The 18495-nt window shown below is 49.8% G+C and overlaps 1 protein-coding gene and 1 long non-coding RNA gene across 4 annotated transcripts; one reads left to right on the top strand and one right to left on the bottom strand.

Annotated features, from left to right (window-relative positions):
* The first annotated feature begins 1842 nt into the window (after positions 1-1842).
* On the top strand, positions 1843-18363 carry RNF122 (ring finger protein 122). 3 transcript variants are annotated; one of them, XM_019921597.3, is made up of 6 exons: positions 1843-2302; positions 9092-9248; positions 14644-14689; positions 15008-15049; positions 16912-16991; positions 17262-18363. In XM_019921597.3, the coding sequence occupies exons 1-6, from the start codon at positions 2278-2280 to the stop codon at positions 17374-17376; spliced, it is 465 nt and encodes a 154-aa protein (XP_019777156.1). In that variant the 5' UTR covers positions 1843-2277; the 3' UTR covers positions 17377-18363. The 3 variants fall into 3 exon arrangements, with proteins under 3 accessions (XP_019777156.1, XP_004323484.1, XP_073654641.1); XM_004323436.3 differs by having other exon boundaries at positions 1850-2302; positions 16909-16991; XM_073798540.1 differs by lacking the exon at positions 1843-2302 and adding an exon at positions 8472-8600 and having other exon boundaries at positions 16909-16991.
* On the bottom strand, positions 8822-12283 carry LOC141277464 (uncharacterized). Its single transcript, XR_012328894.1, has 2 exons — positions 10893-12283; positions 8822-9839 (listed from the first exon to the last, which is right to left on the bottom strand). It is a non-coding gene; the product is annotated as an uncharacterized lncRNA (long non-coding RNA).
* Positions 18364-18495: the final 132 nt, after the last annotated feature.

Below are 18495 nucleotides of genomic sequence, written 5' to 3'. Positions count from 1 at the left end.
CCTTAACCATCATGCTTTTAAATGACAAAGTACTGATTCTCATAGTCTTATCTGAGTGTTACAAACTCTCAAGAGTCAGGGAAAGTACTTAGCTTCAATTAAGACATTAAGTCTAATAGGAAGATTAGATTGAGTCATTCTTATGTTTTCTTGTTTGCTTACTGTTTACCTCCTCATGCAATGTAAATCCCAGGAGAGCAGGCTTGAGGACATTGATGGGTCTCCAGTGAAACAGTTCTTGGCATAAAGTAGGCTCTCAGTGAATATGTTCTGAAAAAATTACAGACAGAAAGACGAAGTAAGGAAAAAGGAGGCAGAGGAAGAGACAAATGAAGGGACAGAGGGAGGGAGGGAGAAGGAAAGGAAGATAGAAAAAGGAGAGAGAAAGAAAGAAAAGGAAGGAAGGAAGGGAGGGAGAAAGAAAGAAAGAAAGGAAGGAAGGAAGGAAGGAAGGAAGAGAAAGGAGGGAGGAAGGGAGATAAAGAAAGAAAGGCAGGAAGAAAGGGAAAGAGAGACAGAAACAATGCAATGTCAGGTAAAAGAAATCATCACATTGGACAGGAAGTTAAGAGATTCAGCCTTTCTTCCAACTACTATTTCTTCAACACCTGTGTGGTGCTAGATGCTGAAGATGCTGCCCTTATGGTATTGCCAATGTGGATGTCTGGGTTTGATTCTGCTGCTCAGGAGCTTAGAGCCCTGATATGTCTACCTTAAGCTTAAGCTTCAGGCCTTAGTTCCTTGTTTATAAAACTGGGGGTGGGTGGTGGGGTGACGGCTCTCCAAAAATAAGAAGACAGCTAAAGCACTTTCCAGATCTCACCTTCCTAATTCATCTGCTTCAAATCCTGGCTTCAGTTCCCTCTTTTTTCTTTGTTTGTTTTGTTCTGAAAACCTTTATTTTTAATAGCCCCAAACTGGAAATAACTCAAATATCCAACAACCGGTGAACAAAGTTTTGTTATAGTCATACAATGGAATTCTATTCAGCTATTTATTTTATTATTAATTTATTTACTTATTTATTTTATTGAAGTATAGTTGATTTACAATGTTGTTACTTTCAGGTGTACAGCAAAGTGATTCAGATATTCTTTTTCAGATTCTTTTCCATTATAGGTTATGACAAGATGTTGAATATAGTTCCCTGTGCTGTACAGTAGGTCCTTGTTGTTCATCTATTTTATCTATAGTAGTGTGTATCTGTTAATTCCAAACTTTTAATTTATCCCTCCCTCTCCCCTTTGGTAACCAACCATAACTTTGTTTTGTCTGTGAGTCTATTTCTGTTTTGTAAATAAGTTCATTTGTATCATTTTTTATAGATTCCACATATAAGGTTTATCATACGATATTTGTCTTTCTCTATCTGACTTACTTTACTTAGCATGATAATCTCTTGGTCCAACCTTGCTGCTGCGAAGTTCGCTTGGAAGCGAGCAAAGGAACGTGCGAGCCGCCACCTAGGACCAAGTTCTTGCCCTCTGGGCAGAAATGTAACCACTCCCCGGAGCTGGCTTCTCAAAGAGCTATAGAAATGCTAAACAGTAACAGATCTGGAGGCAGAAAACAATGTGGCACTAATTGTTCCGTTTCCTCCGCTTTCCTAGCGGGGGAGGTTGGCCCCGGCTGCTCCGGCCATCCCACCGCGCCGCGCGCTTCTCTCTCAAGTATCCCAAGGACTGGGAAGCTGAAGTGGGGAGGCGCCCGAGGAGCAAAGATGCTCCCCACCCTCCGATCCGGGCAGACCTGCAAATAATGCCCGGGGACCAGAGGAAGGCTCCCATTGGCCAAAGGGCGGGTGACGGCAAGGGGGCGGAGTTTCCCGGGGCAGGGGGCTGGGGAGTATAAGGGAGGGGGGCGTGCGCGCACCGTGTCAGTTTCGAAGTCCCTGGCTTCTACCTTCTGCGCCCAGGCAACTGGGTCGCGCCTCGGGCTAAGGCTTTTCCCTCCTCTGCCCACCGGGCGCCTCCACCCGGCCCTGCGGCGCCCCGCAGCTCCCCGCCCCCCACCAGCCCCGGGGCCCTTCCTGCTTTTCCTCCGCGGTGCTTTGATCCGGGGGCCCTTCTGTTTGTTTTCTCTTCTTTCTTCTTTGTTGCTCTAAAACCCACCTCGCCGAAGCCCCCCGCTGCGGAGGGAGTTCGACTTGCAGAGGAAGGCGGCTACCGCGCACCTCATCCGCCCCTCCTGCGACCCCGCCAGCCGGCGCGCCCACCCCGCCTGCCAGACCCGCCGCCTGCGTTCGTTCGCCTGAGGAAGCCAGCCGAGAGTTCATTGATGCACCCATTCCAGTGGTGTAACGGTGAGTCCCGGGCCGGGAAGGCGAGGGACGCGGAGCCGGCCGGAGACGCGGAGAGCGGGGCGCCAGGCTTCAGATCCGAGGGCTCGTTCTCCCTCTTGAGCCAAGTTTTTCCTGAAACGGGACCGGCGGGGAGGCGTCCTGGCGCCCGACTCTGCTCTGCACACCGCGGAATTTGGGGGGAAAAATATTCAGGTTTAACTCCAGGGCTGGGAAGGATCTCTTGAGCGGGCGGCGGGCGGGCGGGCGGGGGGGTGGGGCGTGGGAGCCGAGGGGTTCCCGGCCTTTGTGTGGCGGCTTCGCTCTCCTACCCCCTTCCCTTGGCTTTGTGCGCTCAAACTCTGTTCTTTGTTGTGGTTGTCGGAGAATTAAATCCGCGCTCGGGCTCGGATCTCCTAGAGGGAGCTCAAGTTCCTGGCCTGAAACTTTTCAGGCTATTTTAAATATGTATACAGTGCGGCGTGCGGGGTGGCGCGCCGGGGCGGCTTCCTCTGCGCCTTTGTTGGCTTCGCACCGGCGGCGGAGGGGGCTTTGTGACGGTGGAAGACGCCGGACTAATGAGCGTGGCTTTATTGGATTGATAAAGCCTTGCAGAGTTTTCGGCGCCCGGCTACCCTTGAGAGCAGGGCTTGCCTGGAGAGCTGTGCTCACGGGCCTCAAGGCCAGACTAGCTCCTGTGCCTCGGCGGTGGCCGCGCCTCCAGACCCGACCACCCCTCCCACCCCGGCCTGGGTGATGCTAAATTCATCCCACCTGAGGCTTTTAGCGGTTCAGGTGATGCATAGAGGTTGGGCTTGGGTCTGGTTCCTCTTCCAGGCTACCTGACCTTTCTGGGCGGGTCAGTTCAAAACTTCGGCTCCTAATACCCTCCAGTGGCCCTAGGATCTTGACTGCGTTGTTCTAAAGCTTGGAGAGTTTCTGGTGAAACGGGGGAGCGCGGCGGAGGCACTTCTGGTGAAAGGGGGAAGGGGACCGGGGGGACCCAAGCAGCTGGCTTTATCTCTCAGTAGGGTAGGCTGGCTAGTTAGGGGGGTGGGAATCCATTATTGAGAGCAGACTCTTGCCAGATCTTGCATTAATTATTTCAAGAGGCTTTTGTTTTAAGGCAGGGTTTGGGCAGCATGTGTATAAGGGGGCCCCCATCCCCCTCTTCCTCTTGCTGGTAGGATCTAATTTCCTGAAAATGAACCCAGCTGTGTGTGTGATAGGCAGCATTGCCTGAGTGGGGACGAGGGGGTGGGGTGAGGAAGGACGGTGCATCCCAGCATCTGGGAAAGATTCCTGTTGGCTGGGAAGGAGAAGCGTTTCCCAGATCCACTGGTCTTTCTTGGCCAGCCCTTCTCTTGACGTCACTCCAGCTCCCGGCCCGCTGCTCAGATACGAAACATTCTGATGTCAAGGCTTTCATAGGTCGGGGGAAACAATGGAACAGACTTCAGGAGAAGAACCAAGGTGGCCGTCACTAACACTAGCCTTTCTTCTGGGCAGCCCCCTTTCCTGTGAGGGTTTAGACCAGCAGAGGACTTGCTGCTTTATCTTTTCACTTCTTTTTTTTTAAATTTATTTGATTTTTATTGAAGTATAGTTGATTTACAGTGTTGTGTTTCTTTTCACTTCTTTTTTTTCAATTTTTTTTGTTTACTGAAGTGTAGCTGATTTACAATGTTGTGTCCACCTCTGCTGTACAGCAAAGTGACTCAGTTATTACACATATAGACATTTTTTTATATTCTTTGCCATTACGGTTTATCACAGGATACTGAATATAGTTCCCTGTTCTTGTCATTTCTTTGTTTTTTTTTTAATTTTTAAAAATTTTAAAAATTTATTTTTGGCTGCATTGGTTCTTCGTTGCTGCGTGCAGGCTTTCTCTAGTTGTGGTGCCCGGGCTTCTCATTGCGATGGCTTCTCATTGCGATGGCTTCTCTTTGTTGCAGAGCACGGGCTCTAAGCTCGCGGGCTCTACAGTGCAGGCTCAGTAGTTGTGGCTCACAGGCTCTAGAGCGCAGGCTCAGTAGTTGTGGCGCATGGGCTTAGTTGCTCTGCGACATGTGGGATCTTCCAGGAGCAGGGCTCAAACCCGTGTCCCCTGCACTGGCAGGTGGATTCTCAACCACTACGCCACCAGGGAAGTCCCTCTTGTCACTTCTTAAAGTGACAGAGAGATGGCTTTTCTGACTCCAGTGAAGAAGCAATCCTTCTCCGCACACTTTTGTGAAAAATATATAAAGCTCCTCTTTCCTGGGGTTGGTATTCTGTCCTTATAAGTTTAGAGGAAAAACTACTCCACTGTCAGGTTTTAGCCCAAGGTATACTTTTCTCACTTCTTTTTATTCAGAATGCAAGCAAATGGACCATCTCTTCTCAGCTATGAAGCTCTTCTCCCCCATACTTCTTTTTTTTTTTTTTTTTTTGAGGTACGTGGGCCTCTCACTGTCGTGGCCTCTCCCATTGTGGAGCACAGGCTCCAGACGCGCAGGCTCAGCGGCCATGGCTCACGGGCCCAGCTGCTCCGCGGCATGTGGGATCTTCCCAGACCAGGGCACGAACCCGTGTCCCCTGCATCGGCAGGCGGACTCCCAACCACTGCGCCACCAGGGAAGCCCTCCCCCATACTTCTTTATCACAGAAAGTCCCAAACTCACTGACTCAATCCTGGAGCCCCAGGGGAAGCTTCTCTCAGCAAGATAACATGGTCAAGATAAACTGATAAAGTGCTGAGGCCATAGTGCCTCCAGAGTGAATACATGTAAACCCTCTGCATTCGCTATGGCCCTTGCTGTGCAAGTTCCCAGAACAGGGAACCCAGTGAGGTTCTTTGGGACCCTAAAGATGCCGGGATCCAGCTCGTGGAGAGCAAAGGCAGGTTGAGGGTTAGACCCTCTTACGGCATCAACAATTGACGAGACAGGGTTAGGGAGATGTGCCTGGTGGGGAAGAAGGCCTCTCGGCATTGAGGACAGAGTTCCATGGAAGAGAAGCCGAAAGGCCCCTTTCCAGAATAGACAGAAAACTGTCCCTCCCTGGCCAGTCCACCATGATGTCTTCATGGAAAATTGATCTCTTTTGGCCCACAGAGATCAAATATTTAAGTGGAGGGTGAAGGAGTGGTGAAAACTTTCTAACCCAAGCTGGAGGCTCAGAAGCAAAGGCTGAACACAGTTTAGTAGCTCATTAATTTTTTTCCATCTTTAACCAAAAAGTCTTTTCAGGATAAGAACTACTTTTACTTTTTGTCTCCCCACAGTGCCTAGGTCGGTGTATAGATCAAGCCAGCAGCAGTACTTGTTGGTTGACTGGTCATCTGTTAGCTGAGGGCAGTTTCTGGGCAATTCTCCCAAACTTCAGTCTCTTACTTTGAAGTGGGAGCTTTTGCCAAGATGACCAGATCGTCTTGAGAAAAATCAGGAGTTATTTATCTGTTAACCAGTTATTGAAAACACGCCAAGCACGAGGGTAGGCACTGGAGAATGTACAGAGGTGCACTTTGCTGTCCTCAGACCTAGCAGCACTCAGGCTTGTTAGAATCCCTCATCTCTGATCTCAGGATTGTGTATAATCACACCTCTACCACGGGCCTCACTTTGTATGATGAAAACCTTTGTGTCTGTCTTCTTCCCTAGATGATAAAATCATCTTGTCTTTCTTCTTTGCTTTTTTATCTTCAGTGTCTGTTGTGGTACTTGTCATGTAATCACTGCTTAATGCCTGTTCGAGTTAAATGAAGTTGATTCTAGGAACAGTGGGGCAACATAAGATGGTTACGGAGTGTGCCAGAGCTGGAACACGTGATACAGGCTGTGGGCACTATAGATTTCGGGGTGGGGAGTCCCTGGAATATCACAAAGACCGGGTTTGGGGGACTTTGAGGAAGGAGAGGGAGTTTCAGGCAGAGAAAGCTTCGTGAACGAAGGTGTGGAGGCAGGTGAAGATAGAGATGGGCAAGAATTAGAGAGGAGGCTGGCCCACCTGGGGTGATGCTGGAGGATACTGAGTCGGGGAGGTAAAGAGGGGACCCAACGCACACGTGTTTAGGAGGACTTGAAGCCAGTCATGAGTTTGGGAAATACATGCTAGAAACCAAGTGGAAGGAAATGTCAGACATGTGGGCTAAATTAGAGGAGGGACTAGACATCAATTAATAGGCACTTGGAGTAGAATTGGGCTCCAAAGTCTGTCTGGAATAGAGACTTGGCAGTACAGTTGGCACCCAATCTGAAAGAGGTTTGGAGGGGGAGGTTCATTATATCGATCACTAGATTGATCTCGGGGATGAAGAGGGCTGAGATGTATGAGGTCAAAGATGACTCCAGTCTTTCAAGCCAGTCTTTTCTGCTGAGTTGGGGTTGCTTCGCTAATTACGGTGTAGGATTCCAAAGTGTATTAATGGTGATCTGTCTCCTAACCACGACGTCAGGAAAGTACTTAAAACCCACATTGAGGGCTTGAGTCTAGAGGTTCACCCACCCCCGCACACCTCGCAGGATCTCAATTCCTTGACGAGGTACTGAACCCGTGCCCTCGGCAGTGAAAGCATGGAGTCCTAACCACTGAACCACCAGGGGATTCCCCAGAGGGCTTTGAAGCCAGGCTTTCTTAGCTGTTTGACTGTACACACATTGTTTAATGATGATTGAGTCTTTTTTCCCCGTGGCGGGGTGGGGAGTAACATTTCACAGTGGCCTTATTCCGAAGGTTAAGTTATAGCTTGAGAATGTGCTTGGGTGATAGCAGGTGTATGGTAAAGTCTAGGCTTCTTGTCCCAGCACTTTCTGAAATCCAAGAGTTTGAGGCTTACCTTTCACATCATTGATAGTTTTTGCCTGCAAACAGGAAAAAACACTCAACTGGCTTGTGGTTAAATCCTATCTTTTATTTTTCTTTATAAACATGATAGAAAATTTACTAATTCTCAGAACCAGTAGTCCCAAGATAGTGGCTCTAGGATTGCTTGATCCAGCAACTCAACCGACAACATCTTTCTTCTTTCCTTGTCCTCTCTGCCACCAGCTTGATATTGAACTTCCCTCTTTCCAGCTATAACTTGGCTGCCACCCTTCCAGGTGTTTTGGGGAGATGTGACCTGCCCCGCCCCATCCCCGCCAAAAAAAAAAAAGAATATCTTGTCTTTTCCAACAGATCTGCTCTTTGTTTCTTCAGCCAGAACTCTGTCACATACCTACACCAAAACCAAACCCCTGGCAAGGGCAAGGTGATTACCACCTTTGGACCAATCAGGATTTAGGCCTGAGTCATGTGAGAAAGGGAAGCATCCAGTGGCCACCAGTGCTTCCCAAGCTGAAGGGACCTTGTTAAACTAATAGATTCTGATTCATTTCAGTGGGGGTGGGCCCGAGAGTCTGCATTTCTGATGAGCTCTGGGGATGCCACTGCCATTAGGGGACTGCATGGCAAGGCTTTGAGTAGAAAGGGGGAAGGTGGCCAGTAAAAGTTAGCTGTAGCTCCCTGCCCTCGCCCCCCGCGCCCTTCTGGAATGCTGGCCCAGCCTCAGAGTGAGCAATTTCTATTCTGGCCCTGGTGCAGTTTGGCTTCTGGAGCCCGTAGCTTAATAATGACAAATGACCTTTGCAACCGCACTTTGCAATTTACAAAGCGCATTTCTTACACCATCGTTTTCGGTACTCTCTGCACATTGCTTGTTTTCCTGTGACAAAATGGAGCTTAGCGAGGTTAATTTAATTTCCTAAAGGTCACATAGCTAGGGAGAGGTGGGATTGGAGCCCAAGTGTACCTTTCCTCACCTAAGGCTCTTCATTTTCCTACTGCACTGTATAGGCTTCTCCCTGATGGAAATGAGTTTTCCATTTTCCGCGCATTGCCTGAATCCTTGATCCCCTAGATGGGGGTGCTGGTTTAAGTACTGTGTGTATGATCCCATTTCGTAGATTGGTTAAATAATTTACCCAAGATCATGTAGCTAGTAAGTGTTGGAACTAGGGTACAGATATTAGCCCCTGGAATGTAAATTGGTGCAGCCACTACGGAAAACAGTATGGAGGTTCCTTAAAAAACTAAAAATAGCTATATGATCCAGCAATCCCACTCCTGGACATATATCTGGAGAAAACTCTAATTCGAAAAGATACATGCACCCTAATGTTCATAGCAGCAGTGCTTACAATAGTCAAGGCATGGAAGCAACCCAAGTGTCCATCCACAGATGAATGGATATCAAGATGTGGTATATATACATAATGGATATCACTCAGCCATAAAAAAGAATGAAATAACACTGTTTGCGGCAACATGGATGGACCTAGAGATGATCATACTAAGTGAAGTAAGTCAGAGAAAGACAAATATCCTATGATATCACCTGTATGTGGAATCTAAAATATGATACAAGTGAACTTATTTACAAAACAGAAACAGACTCACAGACATAGAAAACAAACTTATGGTTACCAAAGGGGAGAGGGAATCAGGGAAGGGTAAATTAGGAGTTTGGGATTAACAGATACAAACTACTGTATATAAAATAGATAAACAACAAGCACCTACTGTATAGCACAGGGAACTATATTCAATATTCTGTAATAAACCATCACAGAAAAGAATATGAAAAAGTATATATATATATGTCTAACTGAATCACTTTGCTGTACACCAGCAACTAACACAACATTGTAAATCAGCTATACTCCAATTAAAAAAAAAAGTAAGCCCCCGAGTCAGAGGTTTGCCGTTTCTCCCTGCATCCTTGCTCACACAGAGTGGCCCCAGTGGTAAATTTCCCACTGTCGTAATACTTTCCCTCCCTGTTCTTTGCAGGGTGTTTCTGCGGCCTGGGACTGGTAAGCACCAACAAGTCCTGCTCGATGCCACCCATCAGTTTCCAGGACCTTCCCCTCAACATCTACATGGTCATCTTCGGCACAGGCATCTTCGTCTTCATGCTCAGCCTCATCTTCTGCTGCTATTTCATCAGGTGGGCGGCTTGCTGGCTGACCTGGGCTTGGGGGAGTCTAGGAGGCGGCGGCCGTGGGTCGGGTGAGCTGAGTGAGGCTCCAGTCGCAGAGTCACCAGCCTCTAGCCGGGGCCGCTGCTTTGAGGACAGGCCTTGGTCCTGCCCTTGGCTGGGCCCCTGAGGCCTGGTGTTTCTATTTACGTCAGCCTGTCAAGTTGTCGGAGAGCCGAAAAGGTCAGCATGGGTCGGGCTGCGTTCCCACCCTTTGGCCAGTTATTCTCAGGTTGCCTAGAATGACCGTCCAGGTAATATCATCAGTGGTCCCTAGCTGTCTCTCTCCGCCCATTCACACTCTCTGGATGGCCAGGGACGGGAGGCATCATTACACCAATGTCATGATCCTCTGCCCTCCTGGGAAGTCCTGCTGTCATCCCTCCAGATGCTAATATTAGCAAGCTGGTGTCTGCAGAGCCGCTTATTTGTTCTGTCTCGTAAGCTCTTATGTTTGAGAGAGAAAAAACTGAAAACCATCCCTTCTTGAGCGTGGCCGTGCTAGCCAAGCTCCAGGAACTGTTTTCTTCACTTGCAGACAAGGGAACTCGTGGCTGTTTTCTATCAAAAAATGTGGGGCAGGGAAAAAAAAGAAAAAAAAAATGTGGGGCATGCCTGGTATTCAGAGTGGAAAATACAGTAGTGTTTCTGACTAGGGTGCCCTGTTGATATTAACAATTCCTCATTGTATGGGACTGTCTTGTGCTTTGGGGAACACTGGACACCCCTGACCATTAGAATGTGCTAATGGTCCTGAGAGCCATTGTGATAACCAAGCCACACAACCCCCCACACACAAACACGTGATCACCCAACGCCTGGGTAGACGGATGTCAGCTGGGGTCTAGGCTGGTGTCTGATCAAATCACCTAAGAAGATTAAATTAAGATGAAGGAAAAAGGAGTTCCTGTTCCCCGCTGAGATGTCCCAGTGGGTTTGAGTGCTTCACCTGGCAGGAGGTTGGGGGAAAGTAGATACTTGTCCGGATTCCTAGGGCTGGCAAGGGCAGCCTCCCCTCTTAAGAAGGGGAGGTACCCGTAGGCCCTGCTCTCTTGTGCTCCCCATCCATACCTTGGGCTCCTTCTTTTTCAGGACTTTAAAAAGTCCCCGGGACTGGAATTTTCCACTTACAAGTCTTTGCAGAAGAGGTAGAGTCTAAAATTTGCATCTTATTAGTAAGTGAGGGTAGATTTCCCATATCTCACCACCCCTTCCCTTTCCCCAAGCCTGAGTTTTCTTCTGCAAACTCTTCCGTCTTCCTGACCACCAACCACTGCGCTCTCCCCATATGAAGCAATTTATACAACTCCCCAGAGACGGAAGATGGAGACATAGCAAAGATTTTTGTGTGACGCTGGCAGGAGGCTGTAAAACCAACTCTGTTTGGCCCCTGCACACACACACACACACACAGAGGCACACCCATGCCAGGCTGCAAACGTGGTCAAGAGAAGAAAATCTACAAAATTACTCTGAGCCAGTATGTGGGTGACCGGGCTTCATTTCCCAATGCTGCCACTGATAGGTGTGATCTTAGGGTTTTAGCTACTCTCTACTAGGTACCTTCTGTGTGCCAGGCATCATGGTCAGCATTTTGTAAAACATTTAGCTTACTTAGTTCTCAGAACTTGCCTCCAGTTTCGGTATCAGCCTGCTTCTGCTTCATAAATGAGGAAATGCATATGCTCAGACAATAACAGATCTGCCGACGGTCCTATATCCAGGAAGATGGAGAGGTGAGCTAGTCTGATGACAGTTAGGGAGAGTCTTTCAGATTCTAGATGTTGGTCTTCTCGGATTCCTCTTCCTTGAATGGGAACAGCTGTGGCATCCATGGCCACCGCCTTGCAGCTAGAGATTGTGGTCCTGCAGAAGGACGGGCTGGGAGCTCTGGGTATGGCTGATTTATTTTTTGTTTGGCTGGAGTGAAAGAACAGAGCTGCAACCACATGATACCAGAAGCTTTCCCCACTGCGGGGCTGCTCGGCGCCACCTGTTCCTCCTGCAGTAATCTGCCCCTTTGCCACCCTGCCCTCTGTCCTGCAGTCTGCCCGAAGCCAGTTTGTCCCTGGCTTGCTGGCATGTGGCAGCCTGGGAGTGTCTATATATAGAAAGACACACAAGCACAGAAGCCACTTCCTCTCCCTGCTTCTCGGTTTCCTCCTCAGCCAAAATAGGCCCGTGACCCCCCTCCTGACCTGGTGAGCTCATCGGCCAAGGCCAGCCTCTGCTCCCCCTCTCTCTGTCTCCCTGCCTCCCATCCCCCGACCGCAGGAGCTGATCTCTGCCCTGCACAGGATGGAGGGGCCCGTGAAGTACAACTGGGCAGGAAAGGAACCATTATTTTTGGGACCTGGCTGCATTGTTTGTTGCAAAAGGGGAAAAGCTGGGGAGAGCCCACTGGCAGCGGCTAGAATTGGTCTCATTGAATTCAGGGTATTTTTAGTTGCTTTGCTCACCCAACAGCTGAGAAGGCCACCTGTCCAGAGTTGTTGGCACTCGATCCCCTGCTGGGATGGCCCAGGATCTCTGCTTTTTGCTTTGTTTCCCTTGCAACCCTTTTGGCCCCATTTCATCACAATCTATACCTTCCTGACATGGAAATCTACATGCAGAGTGAATATAGAATGCGGCTCTGAAGCGCTTGACTGTTCCGAGAGATAGTCTTCGGCTCTAAGAGTCAGGCTTTTGGAGGATCCTCAGGTGAGACCATTAAAGGGAGCTCGGCAGATGGAAGGGCGGAGGGTGGAGAAGGAGGGCACCCCAGGCACCCTACGACACAGCAAGCAGAAAGGCCCTGCACGTACTCTGTAAGTGTAGCCATGTTGCAGGCGAGGCGGGTGAGGCTTAAGAGATGGACAACCCCTCGTTCTGAGTCAGGAAGCAACTCCTCACCACTTCCTTATTTACTCTGTGCATACCTGCTAACAGAGCAGCTGCGTCTCCCTCAGAAGGCGGCTGTGCGCACCCCGGCGATGAGATCACTTTCTTTCTTCCCCAGATTAACCCAATATCAGGCAGGTCGCACTTGATCATTTAAGCTTTGGGCACATCCTTCCCCGCCCCTCTCATTTGGAAGTGGGGACACAGTGTATATATGAAAGTAGTACAACAAAGGTAAGGGTGGGGGCTTCCCTGGTGGCGCAGTGGTTGAGAGTCCGCTTGCCGATGCAGGGGACGTGGGTTCGTGCCCCGGTCTGGGAGGATCCCACGTGCCGTGGAGCGGCTGGGCCTGCGCGTCTGGAGCCTGTGCTCCGCAACGGGAGAGGCCCGTGCAAAAAAAAAAAAAAAAAAAAAAAAGGGAAGGGTGGAACGGTGCAAGCCTTGTTTAGGCCCTTAGCCCAACCCTCCAATGACCAGAAACTGTCCGATGCCACCCTCAGACCAAGGCAGGGGAACACCTGCCCCACCTGTCCCCTGACCTCCTGTTAGGAGCCATGGAGGTGGCGGCAGCCCGATCTTAACCTGTCCCCTGGCTGTGCATCAGATACGGCTCTTCCAGACCTTCTGCACCCCCCTCCGCTCTGGTTCCAGCATCTCGGTGTTGCTCTTGGGGCATCTGACCTCGCTCCCTTCGACTGTGGCTCGTGATTGGAGATTCCCTGCCTCTAACTCAGGCCAGCAATCTTCTTCTGCAAAAGGCCAGATATTATAGGTTTTGCGGGTCATATGATCTCTGTCTGAACCACCCAGCCCTGCTGTGTGGAAGCAGCCATAGATGGTACCTAAGCTATTGGGTTGGCCAAAAAAAGGTCGTTCAGGTTTTTCCATAAGATGTTGTGGAAACCCCCGAATGAACTTTTGGGCCAACCCAATATAACGTGGCTCTGCCCCAGTAAAATTTTATAGGCATTGAACTTGAGTTTCATATAATTTTAACATGGCATGAAATATTCTTTTGATTCCCGCTTTCGGCCATTTAAGAATAAGTACCGTTCTTAGCTTCTAGGCCCTATGAAACAAGCAGTCAGCTGGATTTGGCTCTCAGGAGGCCGTGGTTTGCCACCTCTATCCTACCTAACCTGGTGGTTTTCTCAGGTTTCCTTCCAGTAACACAGCTCTTTGGTAGAAATGAGCCGTGGGAGAGAAAGCCCCAAGCACAGAAGGACATAGAGCTCCCTGCGTAATTCAGAAGGTTTCCCTCACTGAAAATAAAACAGAAAAAGAAAATAATAATTATCATCAATGTGTGATCATGGTCCTAGCCATCTGCATAGGAAGCCATTCAGAGTCGGAGGCTTGTTGATGAAAGGGCGTTTCCCAAAACCATCTCATATTCTCAGGACCATGGTATGTGCCACCTAATTGGTGAAGCAGGCCACAGTGTGTGTTGGAGAGCTCGGCCTCTGTCATCAGATCGACTTTGATTCAAATCCAGACTCTGCTGCCAGCCAGCTCTGGCATTTGGGCAAGTTACTTAACTTCTTTGGACGCCGTGTTCCTCATCTGCAAAAAGGGACGTCTCTCCCTCTGGAAGTTGTTTGGAATTGGTGCAGACATCAGGCTTTGCAAATCCTCCATCACAATTATGCCCCTGCCATTAGTAACGGCGTGTTCTGGCCATTGTGTTTTGGCCATTGAGAGTCCAGTTGTATGCGGGCCACCAGCTTGAAACAAAAAGAGGAAAACAAAGAAGGAATTGCCTGTGTTGGCCTGGCGCTGTGAAGTGGGGCAGGCGTGTGCTCTGGTTCCAGAATACTTGTGTTCTCTGAGTGGAAAATTCCCCAGGCTCAACAGACTTTATCCTGCTCCCCTGGCTTGGTGCAAATGTCCCTCTTAAGAATATCTAACTTCTGGGAATTCCCTCGTGGTCCAGTGATTAGGACGCCGTGCTTTCATTGCCGAGGGCGTGGGTTCAGCCCCTGGTCAGGGAACTGAGATCCTGCAAGCTGTGTGGCACGGCCAAAAAAAAAAAAAAAAATCTTACTTCCATACAGTCAGCGAGCAGATGGTTGACCTGTATATTTGGGGAGCCTGAAGGAAGTGACCTACCAGAGACAGCAGGGAGGGTGGATGAACTATGGGTTGGCCAAAAAGTTCGTTCGGGTCTGCCATCGCGTCATATGGAAAAACCCGAACGAACTTTTTGGCCAACTCAGGATTAGAGCGCTCTGCAGAGACGCCCCCAATCTGGGGGAGCTGGCAGTGAGTTTTGAGGCAGTTGAACCTGAGTAAGAGTCTCGAGTCCGTAACCCACTCTGGTGACCTGCAGAGGGTCCCGTGCATACTCCATGTGTCTATGGGAAGCACACCTCCCAACCCCCAGAAGGATGCCCCAGGCAGCCAGCCGGCCTCTCCTGCTCTGAATGGCTGTTTGTGCAAAGACATAATGATCTCTTCTCTCCCCTCTTTCTTGCTTCCCCAGCAAACTCCGGAACCAGGCACAGAGCGAACGATACGGATATAAAGAGGTAAATAAAGTCTACGTGTTGCCCTGAGACCTCATCCACTATTAGCCCTGCTTGGGGAGGGGGTGTGGGGAGAGAGCAGGTTTAAGCTGGCCTGGCCTCCCCCTTGGCCTCACCCCTGGCCCCCTCTGAGGCTAACTCCTTTCCCCGTCCTCAAGTCTGGCTGGGCCCAGGCAGGGCCCAAAGCCCTCCTCCTTCACGGGAGGGTCACGGGGGCACTCCTGTGTGGGGCCAAAGACTCCCTCCCTTCCTTGGCGGCTGGTACCACCTGGCCCCTGTGTTTGGTTGCTTCTGATACCAGGCCTCCACTTTTTTCCCCAGGTGGTGCTTAAAGGTGATGCCAAGAAGTTACAGTTATATGGGGTGAGTGCATTGGGACAGGTCGCGGGAGTGCCCGGCGGGTAAGGCACACCTTCTCCAGCAATCTCAGCCTGACCTTTTCAGGAACCCTTTTAGTCCCTGCCTTCCTATTTCCTTGGGCCAAATAAAACTCATCCCAGGAGGTGATCAATATGCAGAATCCGTTATGTCTGGAACTGAACCAGCGCAGGCAGAAAACAAAAGGATCACAAAAGGGTTTGGATACATGGTGTGACCGACGGCCCCAGGAAGCCCACTAGGCATAATCTTAATGGGGAGGACGGTAAGACCCCTCCATGCCAGATTTCGGTGACTTTCCCCTGCTCAGACCCCAGGTCTTGGTCTGAAAGAGGTTACCTTTGTGTATGCTCTGTCATAGTGACTGTGGATCTGATGCGTGTGTCCAGCCCTGAGGTTCTTCCCTGTTTCCCTCCATTCCCCTCCCCTCCCGCATCACACCCACTCCCTGGGGCCCCTCAACTCTGACTCATTTAGGACTACACCATTTCCTCTTCCTTTCCCACCTATGCCTTTGGGGTCACCTAACTCATTTCCCAAGACTTCCTTCCATAACCACGGACACTCCTACAGAGAGCGTGTGTGTGGTTGTATGAGTGGGGAGGATCACAGGTCTCACTACACACAAGACTCTGCCTGGACATGGCCTCATTTCATCCCTCTTTTTGGGGTCCACTGTCATGATGTCCACAAGTTCCAATGTTTCTTTAGCTCTCCTCCAGAAGAGTAATTCAGCTGGGATTGAAGGGGTTATAATATATTGGAATGTAAGGCTGGACTTAAAGAATGTAAACCGGGGCTTCCCTGGTGGTGCAGTGGTTGAGAGTCCGCCTGCCGATGCAGGGGACACGGGTTCGTGCCCTGGTCCGGGAAGATCCCACATGCCGCGGAGCGGCTGGGCCCCTGAGCCATGGCCGCTGAGCCTGTGCGTCCGGAGCCTGTGCTCGGCAGCGGGAGAGGCCGCAACAGTGAGAGGCCCGCGTATCACAAAAAAAAGAATGTAAACCATACACCAGACCCCCCTCCTTTAGTTATTGATAAGTGCCTCACCAAAGGTCCTAGGCTAGAAAGGCTTAAAAATCATAACTACTCAGCCATAAAAAAGAACGAAATAATGCTCTTTACAGCAACATGGGTGGACCTAGAGATTATCCTCCTAAATGAGGTAAGTCAGAGAGAGAAACACCATGTGATATCACTTATATGTGGAATCTAAAATATGACACAAATAAACCTATCTACAAAACAGAAACATTCACAGACAAAGAACAGACCTGTGCTTGCCAAGGGGAGGGGGGGTAGGGGAGGGACGGATTGGGAGCTTGGGATTAGCAGGTGCAAGCTATGATATATAGAATGGATAAACAACGAGGTCCTATTGTATAGCACAGGGAACTATTATATTCAATATCCTATAATAAACCATAATGGAAAAGAATATGAAAAAACATAATATGTATAACTGAGTCACTTTGCTGTACAGCAGAAATTAACACAACATTGTAATTCAGCTATACTTCAGTTTAAAAAAAAAGGTTCCTCTATAATGGCACTGCCCAGTGGAAATCTGAGGATAGAAAATGCTCTCTATCTGACCATCCGGTGTGGGGACCACTTGCCACTTCTCAGCTGTTGAGCACTTGAAATGTGGCTAGTGTGACTGAGGAACTCAATGTTGAATTTCAGCTTATTTGGGTCGACTTAAATCTAAAGCAGTCCCCTGTGGTTCATGGCTACCGCCTGTTAGGGTGGGTTCTCTCTCGGAGGATGAGGTGCTGGGTATTCAGGATGGAGGAGTGAGGCTCTCCCCCATCTCTTATCACGCGGCCCCTTTCTTCCCACAGCAGACCTGTGCAGTCTGTCTGGAAGACTTCAAGGGGAAGGATGAGCTGGGCGTGCTCTCATGCCAACACGCCTTTCACCGCAAGTAAGTGTCCACAGTGGATATGTGTGTCCCGGGGTGGCTTTGGAAGAAATAAGCAGGGAGCATCTTCCAGAGCCTCCAATCCCGACCCCTCCCATCTACCCTTTGCCGGTGATGCCCTTCATCCTGTCTGGACACCAAGCAAGCCAGAGGGGTTAGACCAGGTTGAGGATAGGGAGGTTCTTGTCCTGAGAAGCAGCTGGGCTCCATGAAAAGACAGCCGGAGCAGATTGGTATCTTCTTAGGGAAAAACAGGTCGTCTCTTGCCCGCAGGTGTCTGGTGAAGTGGCTGGAAGTACGCTGTGTCTGCCCCATGTGTAACAAGCCCATTGCTGGTCCCTCAGAGGCCACCCAGAGCATCGGGATCTTATTGGATGAGCTGGTGTGAGTGCTGCCTTCATACCAAGGCCTGGAGAAGACCTCTAGCCTCACGGGTGCCTGGTCCTTCCGCGAAGCCGCAGTGCAACAAGACTGTTGGGTGGTGATGGGCATGCTCACCTGGAGGGGCGGGGGTGCCGGGCTGGTCTTCCAGCCTCAGGGTGAGACTAGACTTGCCCACCTCTCTGCTTCCTGAAGCCTGCTTCCCTGCTACTCAGTTCTGATGGTCTTGCCCATCAGGACCACTGTATCCTGGTACTGGACTATCTGCCCGCCTTGTCCCTGCTCTGGGAAAAGAAATCCATTCCTATTTGGCCAAGAACTTAGAGCACACCCCCTTGAGGGTTCTGCTGAGGAGGACAAGCTGCCCTGACCTAGAAGAAGGGATGAGATGGGCTCTGCCCCACCTGTGACCTCCCCACTCCTTCCAGAGGAAGGTTAGAAGGGAAGGAAGGAAAGATGGAGGAACCAAGTGCCTCCAGTGGAAGCGAGGGAGGCTCTGTAGGAAATGGGAAGAGCAGGGATGAACAGAAGAAAAGTCAATGTTTACATGGGACCTATGGAAACAAAGGCTGGCCGGCCGGCCTGCTGACTACAGAGGGGTAGAGGGCAGCCCCCTGCCCCTCCGAGATCTGAGGTGCTATCCGTTCCCTGTTCCTCGGTTGATCTCAGAGCTTCCTATTCCGTGTTGGGGTTTGAGTATCCACCGCCCCAGAGGAAGGGCTTGGTCTACACCCAAAAGGATTCCCAGGGGTTTTTTCTAAAGGAGCAAAAAGGGGGCCTGGGGATGGAGGTGTCTGGATATTAAGGTCGCGGTGGACACCCTCTTCCCCTTTGTAAATAGTATTTTTATACTTCATCCTTACCATCTCAGGCTTTATACATGGAATCCCCCAAATGGAAGGGGTAGGGGTTTTCTGTTCCTCCCCCAAGTGGGTGAGGGTGGGAAAAAGGTATGTATTTAAAGCAAATTAAATTTAATAACAAGTTTCTCTAACCTTTTGCCTGTGGTTGTGGCTTGTGTCCATTGGCCCTTTTCTGCCAACAGAGGGAACACGGTTCTCGAACTGCCTCTTCTCACTTTCCCATGCTCAGAGCAGACATACATGTGCACGAAGTTTCCTGATCC

The sequence above is a fragment of the Tursiops truncatus genome, chromosome 21 (assembly GCF_011762595.2).
Source record: "Tursiops truncatus isolate mTurTru1 chromosome 21, mTurTru1.mat.Y, whole genome shotgun sequence".
NCBI lineage: Eukaryota > Metazoa > Chordata > Mammalia > Artiodactyla > Delphinidae > Tursiops > Tursiops truncatus.
The sequence above is the reverse complement of the archived record's forward strand: the minus strand, read 5'-3'. Positions and strand labels throughout refer to the sequence as shown.

Excerpts from the sequence above, each read along its gene's own strand:
- RNF122 (XM_004323436.3), top strand. The coding sequence starts at position 2,278 with ATGCACCCATTCCAGTGGTGTAACG. Across the intron at positions 14,690-15,007 it reads AACGATACGGATATAAAGAG|GTGGTGCTTAAAGGTGATGC; the intron begins GTAAATAAAGTC and ends TTTTTTCCCCAG. Across the intron at positions 15,050-16,908 it reads AGAAGTTACAGTTATATGGG|CAGACCTGTGCAGTCTGTCT; the intron begins GTGAGTGCATTG and ends TTCTTCCCACAG.